Source organism: Rhinolophus sinicus, chromosome 2 (assembly GCF_057876585.1).
Source record: "Rhinolophus sinicus isolate RSI-liver-muscle chromosome 2, RSI-T2T, whole genome shotgun sequence".
Taxonomy (NCBI): domain Eukaryota; kingdom Metazoa; phylum Chordata; class Mammalia; order Chiroptera; family Rhinolophidae; genus Rhinolophus; species Rhinolophus sinicus.
Genome location: NC_142502.1, coordinates 92,252,561 through 92,268,681, shown reverse-complemented (window position 1 = coordinate 92,268,681; position 16,121 = coordinate 92,252,561). Strand labels below are relative to the sequence as shown.

At 39.8% G+C, this 16,121-nt stretch overlaps 1 protein-coding gene across 8 annotated transcripts in view; it reads right to left on the bottom strand.

Moving 5' to 3' along the window:
• The window catches only part of ADGRF1 (adhesion G protein-coupled receptor F1), a 44,347-nt gene extending 28,782 nt beyond the window's left edge, over positions 1–15,565 (bottom strand). For 5 of the 8 annotated variants that reach the window (XM_074333041.2, XM_019734804.3, XM_019734803.3 and 2 more), the window contains exons 1-6: positions 15,182–15,565; positions 5,374–5,452; positions 3,852–4,008; positions 2,210–2,267; positions 1,339–1,488; positions 552–725 (exon numbers count right to left, since the gene is read on the bottom strand). In XM_074333041.2, coding sequence (XP_074189142.2) covers positions 552–725; positions 1,339–1,488; positions 2,210–2,267; positions 3,852–3,920 — 451 coding nt within the window. In that variant the 5' untranslated portion in view covers positions 3,921–4,008; positions 5,374–5,452; positions 15,182–15,565. Of the gene's footprint in view, positions 1–551; positions 726–1,338; positions 1,489–2,209; positions 2,268–3,851; positions 4,009–5,373; positions 5,453–6,344; positions 6,486–15,181 lie in introns of those variants that run through there. The other 3 variants (XM_074333042.2, XM_088795672.1, XM_088795673.1) reach the window with 3 other exon arrangements.
• Positions 15,566–16,121: the final 556 nt, after the last annotated feature.

Below are 16,121 nucleotides of genomic sequence, written 5' to 3'. Positions count from 1 at the left end.
TCCTTCCGCTTCCTCTGGTTTCCTAACCTAGACTTTCAAATTTTGTTTTGGTGTTACATCAGTACAGATATTTATCAGCAATTTAGGGCATTTCTTTCAATACAATCACTATGCATTCCTCCTTGCTTTCCTACCTCTCGACTTCTCTTTTCTGGAAATTGATGTTGACTAAAAAGGTGAAAAGAAGGTCAGCAGAAAAATTATATTTACTCAAGTTGTTCTCTTACTTGGAGTTTCAGTGAATTTTTCTAAATATAAAAAAAAAAAAAAATCATAGAATTGTAGATCTGAGCTGAATGTATTTCAAGGTTGATATGTTGCCCAAACATCAACTCGCATTTCTGAATTTTCTGCATTTATGCAGCCCTCTGTCTTGCCAAGCCTAGCAGGGTATGTGATCACTGCCCTTCAATCTCCCTGCAAACACTAACTCTGCTCAGGGAGGCAAAGAAAAACACATGGGCAAAGAGCTAGAATCCCGTCTCTGTCACATGTTGGGGTGGGAGGGGCCCTGGCCCAGGGCTCCCCTCCTGGAATCCTTATGTGCTTACTTGTTCTCTCACAGAAATTAACACTCTGGGTGAGGTTGTTGGGATGACAGTCACAGCTCTGGTGTGATTCAGCCATGCGAAGGTAGCATTTCTGGGGATCAAGGCATGACGGAGGGAACCAGGTGTAGCCATCTTCACAAGCACAGCGTAGGACCCCATTCCGGTTGCCACAGTCTGCACAAGAAAACAGAGCTTGGTTTCATGGGGTCTGGTTCCTAAATTGACTACAGCTCAATTCTCATCCTTGGCTCTGACTTAGAATCGGAATCAAGTATTTCTCATCAAAAGCTAGAAGGATAAAACTTGATGCTGCTGCTACTGCTGCACTGAGCACCACACTTTGAGAACCCTTGCTGCAGACAAATCATTGAACTTCTCTCTTGTGGTCATTAGTGCTGTTTGCCACTTATTTCTTGCTCTCTTTCAGGATTGCATATCCTGGCTCCCTGGTTGGTGGGGTCATGAAACCGGTTATTAGCAGAATTACTGTGTCACTTCTGAGATAGAGAATTCAACTACCAATGTCAAACCCTCCAGGGCTCCATTTCGTTTTGGCTTGGAACGGGTACATTTGTGATAGGTCAACCTGGGTCCCCAAGTGACCACCACAAACCCAGCCCCTCTGCAACCTGCAATGGACGTGTAGCATGAAGAAAAAAGGAAACATTCATTCTATTAAACCACCGATATCGCAGGGATGGTTGTTTCCACAGCATAACCTAACCTATCCTGGCTAACACACCCACCTCTCCCATTTCCACTCCCAGTCCCCAGAGAACTGATTTACATGTGGTCGCCTTTGCTCTGACAATCTCCATTGACCCATGTAACCATAATGACGGAGGCTTCAAAAGCTTCAGCAAATTCTTCAAGTCTCTTTTCTCCTTGGAATCTTTATAAGAGAATTGAAGCAGCAGCTCATATTCCTGCACTGGGCCTAAAGAGGAGAAGACAGTCAGAAGCTTCCTTTCTCAGTCTGGGAGATAAAATACTGTCAAGGAAGTGACCGTGAAGCAATCATCAGATTTGGCCCAGAGGTCATGGGCTGTACAACACTGCTCGTCACTGACTTGCGCTCAGTCAGACATTGACTAAAAATGAGCTTCCAGGGCAAACACATGCCAAGAGTCCCACATAGCCTGATATGTGTCCATCCTCCCACTCCTGCCAGGCCAGGGCTCCCGTGCTTTCTGACCCACCCTGCCTCACCCTCCTGATTTACACACTTCCTCAGGACACATCCAGAGTCAAGGTTCAGGTGTCAAGGCTGAAAGAAGAGAGAAAATCCTAATCATTCTTCCTTTCTCCTCCCCACAGCTCTGGTCTCCTTGAAGTATGTTCTATATAAAACCCAGCTCATTCCTAGACTGAGGTCTGTGCCCATTAGTTACACTGTGAGAACAAGACAAGGCAGGAAAGAAAGAACACGGAGCAGCTAGCTACTTAGCAGGTATGGTACAGGATACTAGACCTTTTTATATTATTTAATCCCCACAAATGTTTTGCTAGTAGGGGTTACTATTATTCTCATTTTACAGATTTGGGGTGTTTAATAATGTGCCAGAGATCGTACAACCAATCAGAACTCCTACTGGGCTTTGAATCCCATTCTCTTGGCATCAGTGTCTGCTGTACCACGGTCGCTAACGGAGTCTCACCTGGATGTTTTTTCTTATTCACAAGGAGCTCTCTTTTTGTTTTGATATCATCATTTCCCTGTTAAAAAGAATAATGATAACAATAAGTATGGCAAGGCTTTATAGTGTTGTACTTCATAAGACTTTTTTGGATTCCCAGGTAAATTGGAATCATGAATCAAAAATCTGAGCCAGGGATGGTGGCGAAGTGGCAAGCAAAACCTCCTTGAGGCAACTTTTGTGCACAAACTTGAAGGAGGTGGGAAGTGAGAATCCCTGGAGAAAGAACTTTCCAGGCAGAGGGAACAGCACATGCAAAGGCCCTGGGTAAAGACTATGCCTGGCATGTGAAGGCAAAATGAAGAGACCAGAGTAGCTAAGTGGAATGGGTGAGGGGAGAGGGGCAGGAAGTGAGGTCAGAGAGTGTCTCTGGGGAAGCAGTTTGTGTGGATCTTAACAGGCTTTGGCAAGGGCTTATCTTTTACTTGAATGAGATGGGAACCCACTGGGGAGTTTTGAACAGAGGAAAGATGTGTTCTACTTTATTTTTTAGAAGGCACAATCCTGTACCCATATTGGGAATAGGCAAGCATAGAAACCATGAGAGCATTTCAGGAGTTATTGAAATAATATCCATAAGAGATGAGAGACAAAGAAAGTGTGGTTCAAAGAAGGATCCATGGAGACGGTGAGGAGTATTTGAATTCTGGATATATTTTAAAGATAAAGCCGAAGCAAACAAAAAAAGAGCCAATGGTTTAGATATGGGTTACGAAAAGAATCAAGCATAAAAATAAGTTTTGTGCCTAACCAGCTGGAGAGATGGGATACCAGTTGCTGAGATAGGAAAGGAGGAGCAGGTTTGGTGAGAAAAAAAAATCAAGAGTTTAATTTGGGGAGCGGCCAGATGGCTCAGTTGGTTAGAGTGTGAGCTCTAAACAACAAGGTTGCTGGTTCAACTCCCACATGGGATGGTGGGCTGCGCCCCCTGCAACTAAGATTGAAAACAGTGACTGGGCTTGGAGCTGAGCTGTGCCCTCCACAACTAGATTGAAGGACAACGACTTGGAGCTGATGGGCCCTGGAGAACCACATTGTTCCCCAATATTCCCCAATAAAATTAATTTAAAAAAAGTTTAATTTGGGTCATATTAAGTTGAGGGGCCTGTGGGCACCCAACTGGAGATACCAAGTAGGCAGTAGATACTTGAGTGTGGAGTTCAAGAGAGAGGTCTGAGATGGAGATATAAGTTTAGGAATCATCAGGGGGTAGAGAACGTTAAAACCATGGTCCTAGATAAAAGCATCAAGAAAGCGCAGAGAGATAGGGAAGAGAAAGTCCAAGGATTACTAACTCCAATCTGTATGCTTTTTCTTCATCAAAGAGACCACAGGAATGAATGTGTTGATCTAGAAGAGATCTCCAAGATGGTTTAGTCCAAGATCTTTATTTTGCAGTTAGGTCGTGTAAGCTCCAAGAGGTCAGTGACTCGTCCAAGGCGACCAAGTTAATGTTGGCAATGTTGATACAAGAACCCAGGGTTCTGATGCTAAGTCTATCGCATTAGGTAGATTCAGTTGCCTAGAGATTGATAGATTCTAATAGTGCCAGACGAGAAAGGAGAGGGGGTCGACAGGAAAAATGGGACCTATGCCAACTCACCCCCAAGATGCCATCAGCGCCCTCAGTAATGATGAAGAAAGAGATGAGCCAGAACACTGGAACTCTCATTTTTAGCAGGTCCCTCTTCTTTCCCTGGGCTGAACGGAAACAGCTGGGTTCACAGTCTGTGACCAAACAAGTGGTGTACCACGCAAGGCTGAAGCATGAAAACAAGTAATTCAAGCCAAACATTTTAAATGGACACAACGGTAGAACATAACTGAGCTCATCAGAAGCCCTGAGTGTTTGATTATTTTTCCACTTCATGTACCTCGCCTGAGACACTGTCACTTCCACTCCCATTGCAAAAGTAGTAAATTTCTATCTTTGTAAACTTACTAGAAAATTCCTCGAGAGCTCTCCTCTGGGCGATCAAATTGGACTAAACACGGGCTATTTTAAAATCATGACTTGCTTAACTTTGCAACTAGGTGCGTTTAACATCCAGCTTTTTGTATTTCACTGAGGTTTCCTTTTCATCTCAGTAAAAAAAAAGGATTAAAATAACCACGGATATAATAATAATAGTAATAATAATAATAATAATAATAAAGACCCTTAGAACCATTAATATAAGGATAGAATCTGAGTGAAGTATAAAAATAATAATGAATGAATCCAGCAAGTTTCCTTCTTAATAGATGATGTAATTAACAACAAACTATTCAAATATATGGTTGTGTCAGAATAATTTAGACAAAAGTCAGCACATAGTCATGGTCACAAAATTAATCACTTAGACCCAGGTTATTTCATGTCAATGAAAAAAAATCACAGTAAGTTAGAACTGTTGTGTCCAATGTACTAGCCACTAGACACATAGGGCAATATAAATTTTAATTTTAATAAAGTAAAATGGAAAATTCAATTTCTCAGTCACAGCAGCCACATTTCAAGTGCTCAATGGCCACGTGTGGCTGGTGGCTGCCCTGTTAGGTTGCATCAACACAAAACTCTTCCATCGTTTCCAAAAGTTTTATTAGGCATGGAATGTTATTTTTCAGCCTTAAAAAAGAAGGAAATCCTGTCACATGCTATGACATGGATGAACCTTGAGGACATTATAGTAAGTGAAACAAGCCAATTACAAAAAAGAAACACTGTATGATTCCACTTGTATGACATATCTAAAGAAGTCAAATTCATAGAAATAGAAAGTAGAATAGTGGTTGCCAGTGGCCGGGGGAGAGGCAATGAGGAATCATTATTCAATGGGTATGAATTTTCAGCTTTGCCAGATGAAAAAGTTCTAGAAGTCTATGGCACAACAATATGTATATACCTAACACCGCTGAACTTCTGTACTTCAAAGTGATTCAGATGGTATGCTTTGTTATGTGCAGTTTTATTTTACAATTTTAAAAAAAGGATTTTATTGGACAGCATTGACAGGACGTGACCGTTTCTTTCACATCTCCGTAGGAAAAGATGAAAAACTGTGATTCCCAAACTCAAGGACCCACCATTCGAATAAGTGCCCTGGATTAGCAGTAAGAAAATGCAGAGGTGGGCTCTCCCTTACCTTGCTTCCTGGCTATACTTTAAACTTCATACAAACCCTGCCATCCTCACCAGCGCTGCCCCACACCTTGCTCTCTGATCTACAAGAAAAGAGGAAAGGCATTAGAGACAGAGTAATGACTACCTTAGACATGGCCCGCATGCCAGTGGAGACCTTTTCTCGGGCTTTCTAGGGAAGCATGGGAAATAGGCGATGGGACACACACTGCTTTTGGATTTACCTTCTCCCCTTAGGTGACAGGTCCCCTCCTGCCCCCACCTTCCTGCTTGCAAAGACTCCTCTAGCTGTTGCTTTAACTTTCTCTGCACAGCAGCCTGTACTCTAGGTCTCGTTCTTCTAGACCTTGCATCCCAGAACTTACCTGCTGAGTCTTCTTCCCTGTGGCCTGTGTTTTCTGCTTTGCAAAAGTAATGGGTATTTTGCTTTAAAGTAGTATCTTTCAAATATTTTTGACTAGGCTCCATAGAAAGAAATATATATATATTTACACACACATAGTAAAACAAATAGTATATATATGTAACAAATATGTATACGTATATGTGTATATATGTATATGTATACCAGGGGTGCCAAAAAATGTATGAGTGGCCACTTTGATCAATGTTGCTCAAGTAGTAGCTCACCAAAATCAGAAGTATCTTGATGCTGATGGTAACCACTTTGAGCACCTCTTGTAATTGCAGAAGTCAAATGTAACTTGTATTCATCTTTTGTTACCAGTATATACTGAGTATTACAATTTTAATGCTTTTTCCTTTCTTAAAATATGTCTACAATTTTTTTGGCACCCTCTGTGCCAAAAAATGACCAGTTTTATGAAATGTATATGACCAGTTTTATGAAATAACTTAATTCTTTCTCTGAGACCTACCCTTGTATCTTTTCTATTTTTCTTTCTTTTCTTTTCTATTTGTTTATATATATTTTTTTGTAAATTATCACATGCAACTAAACTGATTTCCCAATACCTTCTTCTTGGACGGCTGCCACATTGCAGAGGGAGCTTGCGCTCTTTCTAGCCACTTTCCCACTTTTCTTCTACTGCCAGGGAAAATTTTTTAATGTGAATTCCTGGGTACTGTCTGCACCATGGTCTGCAGTGCTGGTGGTTTCAAAGAGGATAACAGTTTCAGGGCATGTAGATGTGATCTGTCTTCTGTCTTCTGTCTTCTCTCTTGTGCCAAGGCCAGGCTTCCAAATGGGAAGCCTGGTCTCTCTCTCTCTCTCTCTCTCTCTCTCTCTCTCTCTCTCTCTCTCTCTCTCTCTTTCTCCCTCCCTCCCTCCCTCCCCCCACCTCCTCAAAAATCTTCTTTCTCCCATGTGGAGTCCAGGCCTGAGGCTGCAAACCCAACTCAAAAAGACTTGCCTGACAGCTCTGGGCACTGTGAGGAAACTCTCTCATACTCGCAGCCTCTTATTTCCTCTTCCTCCCATGCTGGAGGGTGTATTCTGGGCTGTCTCCTTGGACTGGCTGGAAATAATAAACTTTAACTTATAAACAGTGTTTCAGACCAGTGATTTCCAGTCACTGCCCTGTAGACCTATTATGATAAGCTGGTCTATATAAAAGGGAGAGGAGGTGGGGGTGGAGGGGGAGGAGAAGAAACAAAGATATTTAGGAGCTCATTAGAAAATACAGGTGCCCACATCTCATCCTGAACCTGCTAAATCTTAAGACAGGCCTGGCCCAGCCATGTGTGTTATTAAAGCCGCCCAGGTGGTGCTGAGCTCCAGGTAGCTTTGAGAGGCATCGTTCTACACTGGTTGTAGGATAGGGAAAAAAGAGCTCTGCACCTAAGTTAGTCCTGTGATTTGAATTCTCCTTTGGGCTTCGGGACCCAAGCTCGAACGAATCAAAACTTTGTCTTCACTTCCGTGGTGCATACAGCTCCCTCTGGAATAGTTGAAAGACGGATTTTCAGATAAATAACAAATATTTTTTTTGTTAGTGTGACACTATTTGTTGCCCAGCATGATTTGTTGTTTTTCCGAAATTCATATAAAGTACCCAGAACAACATCTGACAGGTGGTAAGTCTCAATGATTGTTAGTTATTAATATTAGCATTACTAGGATTTCAATCTCACCAACCAGTTTTTATAGTTCCTGGTCGGATTGTGTCAGAATTCGTCTTCAACTCTGAGTCAAATTAACTCGTCAAACAAAATACCCCAAGGGGTATTCTCATCACTTCCCTTTCAATCTGGAAGGGTCCTGATTATTAAAAAAACAAAAACAAAAACAAAAAAAACCTCAGGATCTGTGTGTCCTTGCCACGGATGAGGAGCTGTTGTTGTCATCGGAACACACATGTTTACATCACACCTCACCCTACAGCAGCTGGGGGTCAGTGAGACCTGACCTACAGCTGTGTTGGCACTGGCTGCTGTGGGAAGGCTTGCTCATGGTAGGACCCCCCTCACTTCCTTGAATTCATTCAAGTGAATTCACTCCTGATAATCCCTGTCCTTCAGCTCACAGAGAACAATCATTAGAATTTGCTATTAAGCCTCTGGAAACGTCTGTCCATTGTCTCCCCATTCTTCCAGTTATGAATTTATGGACTCCAGATATCACTTATTTATGTCAACAGCAGTCTCCTTATCAACAGTGGTGCTTCGCTGGAACTGCTCACACCTACACTTTCCAGCATTTTTAGCTACAATCTAATCTTAGGCACAGTTGAACTCTTGGGTTGTTTCCCTGGCATCAATATTTATGGGATTATGTGTCTTTCTCTATAAATAGAAGAATTCCCAATAGAGTTGTCTCCCTCCTCTCTGTCTTGGACTTACATGTGCGTAACACACACACACACACACACACACACACACACACACACACACACGGAAAGAGCAGATCTCTAGCGAGGATGGATCTAAAAAGAAATCATGACTCAAATAGAACTGATTATTTAACAGGCAGAGGACCCGTAAAACATTGGTTTTATTTTGCCCCTAATTTTATGTTTTTGGTAACATTTGCATTGAGATCTGTCTTTGTATAGAAATCCTTGAGCCATTTGCTCAAGGATTAAGTAGGCAGATACAGTAGAGGAGAAAGGTAGAAAGACAGGTGGGGAACAGAAAAGGTAACCAATTTTATACCTGAAAAAAAAAAATTGGAGGTTTGGTAAATTTAATGAACTAGGCAAACTTTTTCTGGAAGGACGATAATTTAAACTATTTAAAAATCTCAGTAAGTGTCTATGTAAACATTTGTACACAGTAAAATTTTATATTTAACATGCTTTAGTGTGTTTATATTGTACTCGTATAAATATAGTAGGAAGAGACCAAGAGGAATTAGACACTAACCCCAAGTCTGTTCCTTATCCTTTAGAACTTGTAAAAGTGAAAAAAATAAAATAAAATAAAAGAACTTGCTGGACTCAGTTTCCTCCTATAAAATAAGGTAAGCTCAGATCCATTCACATTCAGATTCTATTACTAGTCGTGCGGGGTGTTCGTGCATTGTAGCTGCAGCCAGTAAGAGAAACCCCCAAAGCAGTGACCCAGACCCACTTTTAAAAACAACTGTTGGGTTTCTGGAGCCTCTTTTCCCAGTGTCCTTATTTCAACTCTCTGTTGTATCCCTGAATGGATCTCCCTTCAGAGTCCAGTTTATGACTCTGCCTCCTCATCTGATTCTTTCCAATCCAAAAATTAAGATACATTTTTTCACAAGTCTGTTTGCCCTTCGCCACTCATTGGAACTTCAGCTGGAGAGCGTTTCTCCTGTTGCTTGTGCTGGCAGCCTAGCACCGCTGTCTGTTCCCTCCTAACAAGGATTTGGGTTTTTAAATCTATTTAGTCTTCTCTTGGCATCTTAGAAGAGACATGGGATGATTGTTTGTTCTTAGCTCATCGGTTCTGGTGTCCTACAACTGTTCATTCCTCACAGACGACAAGTCCAGCTCAATTCCTTTGTAAAAAGTCTGACTGCCAGCCTCAAGGGTTGGCTCTATTCCAAACCCTTGTAACAGAAGATTTTCTCCTGTCACTCATGGTTTGGTAGAGCAGAAGTTATCATCAAGTTCTAAAGGATAATTAATGGCATTCCAGAGAAGGTGCCAACTCTTTCTTCCAGCCACACCTTCAGCTTAGCAATGGGGACCCAGCCTTCCTCGAATCTCCAGATCAGGCTTATTTCTCATCTTTCCCACTGTACTTTGCTTACTTAGAGTGGGTAAAGCCCAGAGAATCTGAGTTTTCTCTTGGATTGTTTGCTTTAAATAAATAGGACCTGAACAGCAGCTCAAGGAGGTGATAGTGACATAATAAGAAATAAGAATAATTCTTTCTAATTTACAAAATGTTTTCATATGTTTTGATTCTATTATTTTGGTAATCTTGTAAATTACGTGGGAATTATTTCTTTTTCACACTTGCAGAAAATAAGAAGGATAAACTTCAATTGCATTTCCTTAAATTTCTCTCCCCCCAAATTTAATACTTCTCTTGGACTATGGGCCAGTTCATTTTGGTGCTTGAGGAATGATATTAATAAACTCATGATTGTTAATTTGATTTCCATCTAAATTCCTTACAAATAAGCTCTCTGTTCAGGCAAAAGACTATGAGGTCTGACAATTAAGTTTGCAAACTTGTTGCAATGATGTTGCTAACCTTTTTTGCTATCAGAGGGATTATTCATTATGAATTTGTACTAACTGGACAAACAGTTAACCAAGTTTACTATTTGGAAGTGTTGAAAAGGCTGCGTGAAAAAGTTAAGACGACCGGAACTTTTCGCCAACAATTCATGGCTCTTGCATCACGACAATGCACCAGCTCACACGGCACCGTCTGTGAGGGAGTTTTGAGCCAGTAAACAAATAGCTGTATTGGAACATCCTCCCTACTCACCTGATCTGGCCCCCAATGACTTCTTTCTTTACCCAAAGATAAAGGAAATATTGAAAGGAAGACATTTTGATGACATTCAGGACATCAAGGATAATACGATGACAGCTCTGATGGCCATTCCAGGAAAAGAGTTCCAAAATTGCTTTGAAGGGAGGACTAGGTGCTGGTGTCAGTGCATAGATTCCCAAGGGGAGTACTTCGAAGGTGACCATAGTGATATTCAGCAAAGAGTATGTAGCACTTTTTCTAGGATGAGTGTGCGAACTGAATTGTCAGACCTGGTAGATATTTCAAAGCTATCCACCTAACGAATTTGAGTGTCATTAGTGGCTCAGGATACTCAGCTGTCTAAGGATAAAAAAAAATTAATCAGCCCTACTGGAAATGACCTACAGAATAGGCTTTGTGGGGTCTTCATATGTGAAGGGTCAGATTGAAGTTGTCACAAACTCTTTTGGGGTGATCTATTTTCAACAAGAGTAAAACAAGTATCTGACTTTTCATTCATTGCTTATACTGATAAACCTTGTTTCAAATCTACCAGAAAAATCTGCTCTTTAAGTTTCGCTGTGCATATTAACAGTATTTTCATTACAATTTTCTAACGAGTAAAAACAAGTTTTTCAATTATAGTTCCCAAGGAATTCTTCTAGAAATAGAACCAGCTCCCTGGCATTCCACCTATCCTGCAAATATCGTCAATCCATACTCAAAATCCTTCCAGGCTCCCCAGTACCTACAGATGAAGAGCAAATGTGTTATCGTGAAGAGTTTATTGTTTGGACGCCTGTCATCTGCCCTCAGTCATTCCTTCTATTAAGTTTCTTGTGCAACCTTAATTCAAGGCAAATGGATTTTTCTAGGTTAGAATGAAAGTGCTGCTTCAAAAGGTTTATACATTTTGAGTTTTGATAGGCATGGCCAAATTGCCCTCCTAATTCATACCAGTTTACACTCCCTGGTAAGAAACACCTGCTTCATCACACTGTCCCCAACATCTTTTTAATGTTTGCCAAACTGATAGGCAAAATTTTTCTAGTCGTTTTAATATTGATGTCTTTGATTATTAGTAAGATTAAGCATTTTTCCAAGGTTTATTGGCCATTTTTGTTTTTTTCTGGCCTGACTATTTAAGTTTTTCTATCAGAATGTTCATTTTGTTCTTAAGAACTGCTTCTTAGAAACTCTTTATATAGCATGGATATTAGCTCTTTGTCACATGTGTTATAGATATTGGCTCAGCATTTGTTTTTTGGCTTTTAAGTTTTTCTGTTGTCTTGTTCTGTACAAACCTTTAAAATATTCATGAAGCCACATGTCAATTTTTCTAAATGATTTTAAACTTGGAGTCATGTTAAGAATTTTTTTCTATAAAAAGATTGTAAAAATATTCTCCTATATTTTCTCCTAATACTTATTTAAGATTTTTTAAATAGATACAAATGTTCAATGTTTCTGGAGTTATGTTACATTTTGGTATGAAATAATGGTTTGCTTCCATTTTCCTCCAAATGAATAACCAGTTAGCACAACTGTTTTCTTTCTTTTTTTTAAAATGTAATTTGATGTTATTATTAGTTTCAGGTGTACAAAACAACATAATGGTTATACATGTACACTCCTCACAAAGTGAGAACCTCACCAAGTCTACTACCCCTCTGACATTGTACACAGCTGTTACAGTACCATTGGCTATATTCCCTATGCTGTACTTTACATGCTGTGACTGTAGGTGTGTGTGTATTAACCCATATATGTTAATTCTAGTTGACCTCAATATTATTTTATATTAGTTTCAAGTATACAGCAGAGTGGTTAGGCATCCATCTAATCTATGAAGTGATCCCCCTGTTAAGTCCAGTACCCATCTGACATCCTACGTAGTCTTTACAACATTACTGATTATATTCCCCACACTGTATTTCAGAACATCCCTGTGACCATTTTTGTGACTACCAATTTGTACGTTCTAATCCCCTCACCTTCCCAGCTATGTTTCTTGACTAAACTATTCTTTATCAAGACCACCTTGAGAATTTTTATCAATTTTAAAGGCTACTTTGTCATATAAAAAAAATCTGACAAATAATTTTTCATTGTACCGCTATCTGTGTCATTTCTTTTACTAGTTACTTGCTTAGTTATTAACTTGGTCAACAACAGAGCAGAGTATTCTATGTCTGAGAACTCTATCATTAATTTTCTTACTAGAAATAATTAGCCTGATTCTCTAAGAGATTCGTATTGGGAAGTCTGCAAGCAAAATCTGGCTAAAGTACAAACACAAATGTGAAAGGTTTCCATGGAAAATATAATCTGCTTAATACAAAGACTCTTTACCCAAAACTTTGCAGGTGTGAATCTGTTCCATTGTGACAAGCTATCCTAATACCACAAATTTATAGTAAACACCTACTTATCCCTAAACAATACAGGAACTCAGATTCTTACAATTTTATCTTATGAGGAAGAAGCAAATGATAAAGAAATGATGTTAAAAACTTTAAAGTCTTTATTTTAATAGGCTTTATGTAAAGCAACCCCCCAAAACCAACAAACAAACAAAAGACAAAACTAGAGTTTTTAAGGTCTGTGTGCCTCTGGAGATTAAAAACTGACATTTGCACTGAGGACCCAGAGACACCATAAGGATATAACTACCCACCTCAACAAGATTCAACTATGTTTTGCGCAGTTTTCGGGGTATGTACCTCATTGCTGTTCACCTCTTTGTGTTTTATTTATTCAACTGACTGTGAATGGGGAATTGGCTATAACTCTATGAAATACCAGGGCACTTTCACACTTATTAGTTCTTTTGGAATTTCATTCTCAGCATGTCAGAGCCCAGGTTGCCATCTGCCATTGAACAGGAGTTTCTGTGAGATCACCTGTGTCTTGCTGGGGAGGGGGTGTGGTAAGAGAGCCTCCCCTTCTCACTGGTTTTGGGTACTACGGTTGTGGAACGCAGCAAAGCTAGAACCAGCTGTGCATGGGAGAGTATGTTTCAGACCACGATGCTATAGACATTTTGTACTATCCCTCCAGGTTTCTAGATTATTTTCATAGCTATTAATATTGTGTATCTATCCAGTCCAGGACTGTGAAGACCTTGACATCCCATAAGCACTTTCTGCTCAAACGCAATTTAGGAGAAGGCCATGATGTGTTTGGGAGCAGGGTTTCCCCTTCTCTGTAGCTATGGGTATTCCCTGCCAAAGAACTTCAGAAAGAGAACAAGGCAAGATATTTTGAAAATTGCAAATATAAATGCTTATGTTGGGTGGAACAAGGTTTATAAGGAGTGGCCTTAAGCACAACTGGGAATTCAGTGACATTTGACCAGGGAATGCCACTCCTCCACTTTCTGAGTCATTCACCCCTGTGACACTCACCCCAACCACTGCTAATGCCCTTTGATGCCTAGTACCCTCTTATTTCTTCTCATTTACACTTGTTCCCAATCAAAGTGTTAAAATCAGTCACTTATACATGAGTTTGAATGAATGTGCCCATTTACTTTTTCTAGGAGCATATTTGCATTTATTTAATTATATATTGAATGACATCAGACGGCAAATGGGTGTAAAAATATTGTTCCCCCCTTATCCTCAGCACAGCAAGAGATAAACCCTATAATGAAGATCCTGTCCCTGTTTTTTAAAATATTAAAGCAATGTACCGTATTTTTAGAGAAGCAAGACATACGTACCTATGAGACATATCAGCAACAATTCATATCGACTTGTGGTTGTGCATGAGTTAGGAATACTTGCAAGTCACTCTTCTAAGATTCAACATGCATACACCCCCATTTTAAATCTTAATGCTTATTGCTACCATTTTTGCAAATTAATTAGCAGGAGCAAGAAAAGCAAAATAATTTGCTCAAAGTTATACTACTTGTTAATGGTTGAATAAAGTATTATGTGGCCATTACTGCAAAAATTGTTTTTATTTTTTTAGGGTTATGAATCATTCGTAGTAGTTTTATTATAGCAGAAAGAACATAATAAAAGTCTTATCTTAATATTCTGATAAATTATAGAATGTATTTTTATCTCTTTTTTTATGTCTCCTATATCTATGATCTCCAGCCAATATGTGGTATCATAAGGTTTAATTTAATGGATATTACCATTAAAAAGCCAGTCATAATTGCTCCACAACTCTCCCACCTTGACCTCCTTTCTATATCTCCTTCCATAACTTCCCATCATTTTTTCACTGGCATAGGTGGACTACATAGGAGATCAGGTTTACATAAATGGATGTTTCATGAAAAAGAATAAAAGGGAAAAGAAAAATTATGAATTTTAAAGGCCTGTGAATCAGAAAATATAGTGTCACTTTATATTTCTTTGTAGGAAGTAGCAGGGGAAATGGTTATGAGGGTCAATCAATTTAGAGGTTTTTGGAGTCCAGGAAAAGAAACAGGGAAGTACTCACTCAGCCAAAGCTTAAACAAATTCATTCTAAAGTGAAAATAAACTTAATTCTCTTAAGCGTATTTTCATTTCAAGAGATTGCTACAGCAAATATATTTCTAATTAGTGGAAGCTTTAAGATCAATATTTTTAACAAGTATCCTTGGTGGACCTTTCTTTATTCCAATCAATCTACCTCCTAGGCGTATGAGAGAATAGGGGAAGCTGTGTTATAATCGATAGAGCGAAGGGTATGCTTAAGAGTCAGGAATCCTGGAGTTTGAGACCCAGCAAATCACCTCAATTTATATAGTTAGCAAGAGACCAAACTCTGTTGTCTCTGCTCATTGCTTTTTCCACTGTCTCTTCCTTTACTTAACCTTCTGCAGGAATGGAATATTGCAATCAGCATCTTCCCCATAGGGAGGGAAAAGTAATCTCAGATTAACAGGGAGTACCGGTTAGAGTAATACATGTTCTAAGGAATCAAATCACAGCAATTGGGCTTACCTGGTGATTCCTCTCTTCACATCATTGCCCAGGGGAGCCCTTTCCCCAATGTACTTGTGGCTCAATCACTTCTTACGCTGTCTGAAAAAACAGGCTTAATATCTGAAGCACAGCTGCTCTCTGGTACGCATACAGGTCCTCTGATTCATGAGCAACTCCTGGTGTACATGGCTGCCCTTGCAGGTTGACAAGCCCAGGACACACCCCCTTCAAGAGGGAAAAGAAACATACTTTTCTGCTGACCCTCCCTCTTTGAGTCAATATCAGCCTGGTTAGAGGAAGCAGCTCAGAGCCCAAGACCTGGTGATTCTCCCAGCAGACATTGACATCTTTCTGAAACCACAGAAGGAAAATGTCCTAGGGGGATGTGGAGCACTTCTGTTCTAGATCAGTTTTCTACAAAATGCCACTCTGTTGAGCTTTTGTGTCCAGCGTCTGGACACCTGGGGTCATACCCCATAAAGCAAAGGGAATGCAGCCCTTAAGCTAAAATTCCAATGAGGAGAAGTGAATAATTCCAGTGAGGTGAGGGTACAGGTAGATATTATTTTTCCTTTTCTGACTTTTTCACCCAAGGCTGAAGAATCAGTTTGCTACTTTCCCAGAAAAAGGAACCTTGGACTTCCTGATGGGGTAATATGCAATGGAGGCCAGCAAAAGAGGACAACAGAGTGCCTGTCTGCAGACGGTGAATGTTTTCAATATGTTCTGTGTCCTTAGAAAATCTAGAGCTAAACCTTATTACCTTCTTTAACACAGGTTTTCTTCCTTTCTAAGAACTCAACCAATTTGAAAGTGAACACTCCATATTTGCAAATGACTTGAGATGGCTTACAATGCTAATGCATAAGATAAAATTGTATTAGAATAGAAATAAAGAAACATGAACCATAAAAGTTCTATATAAATTACATGAGCTATAAAAAGAAAAACTACAAGA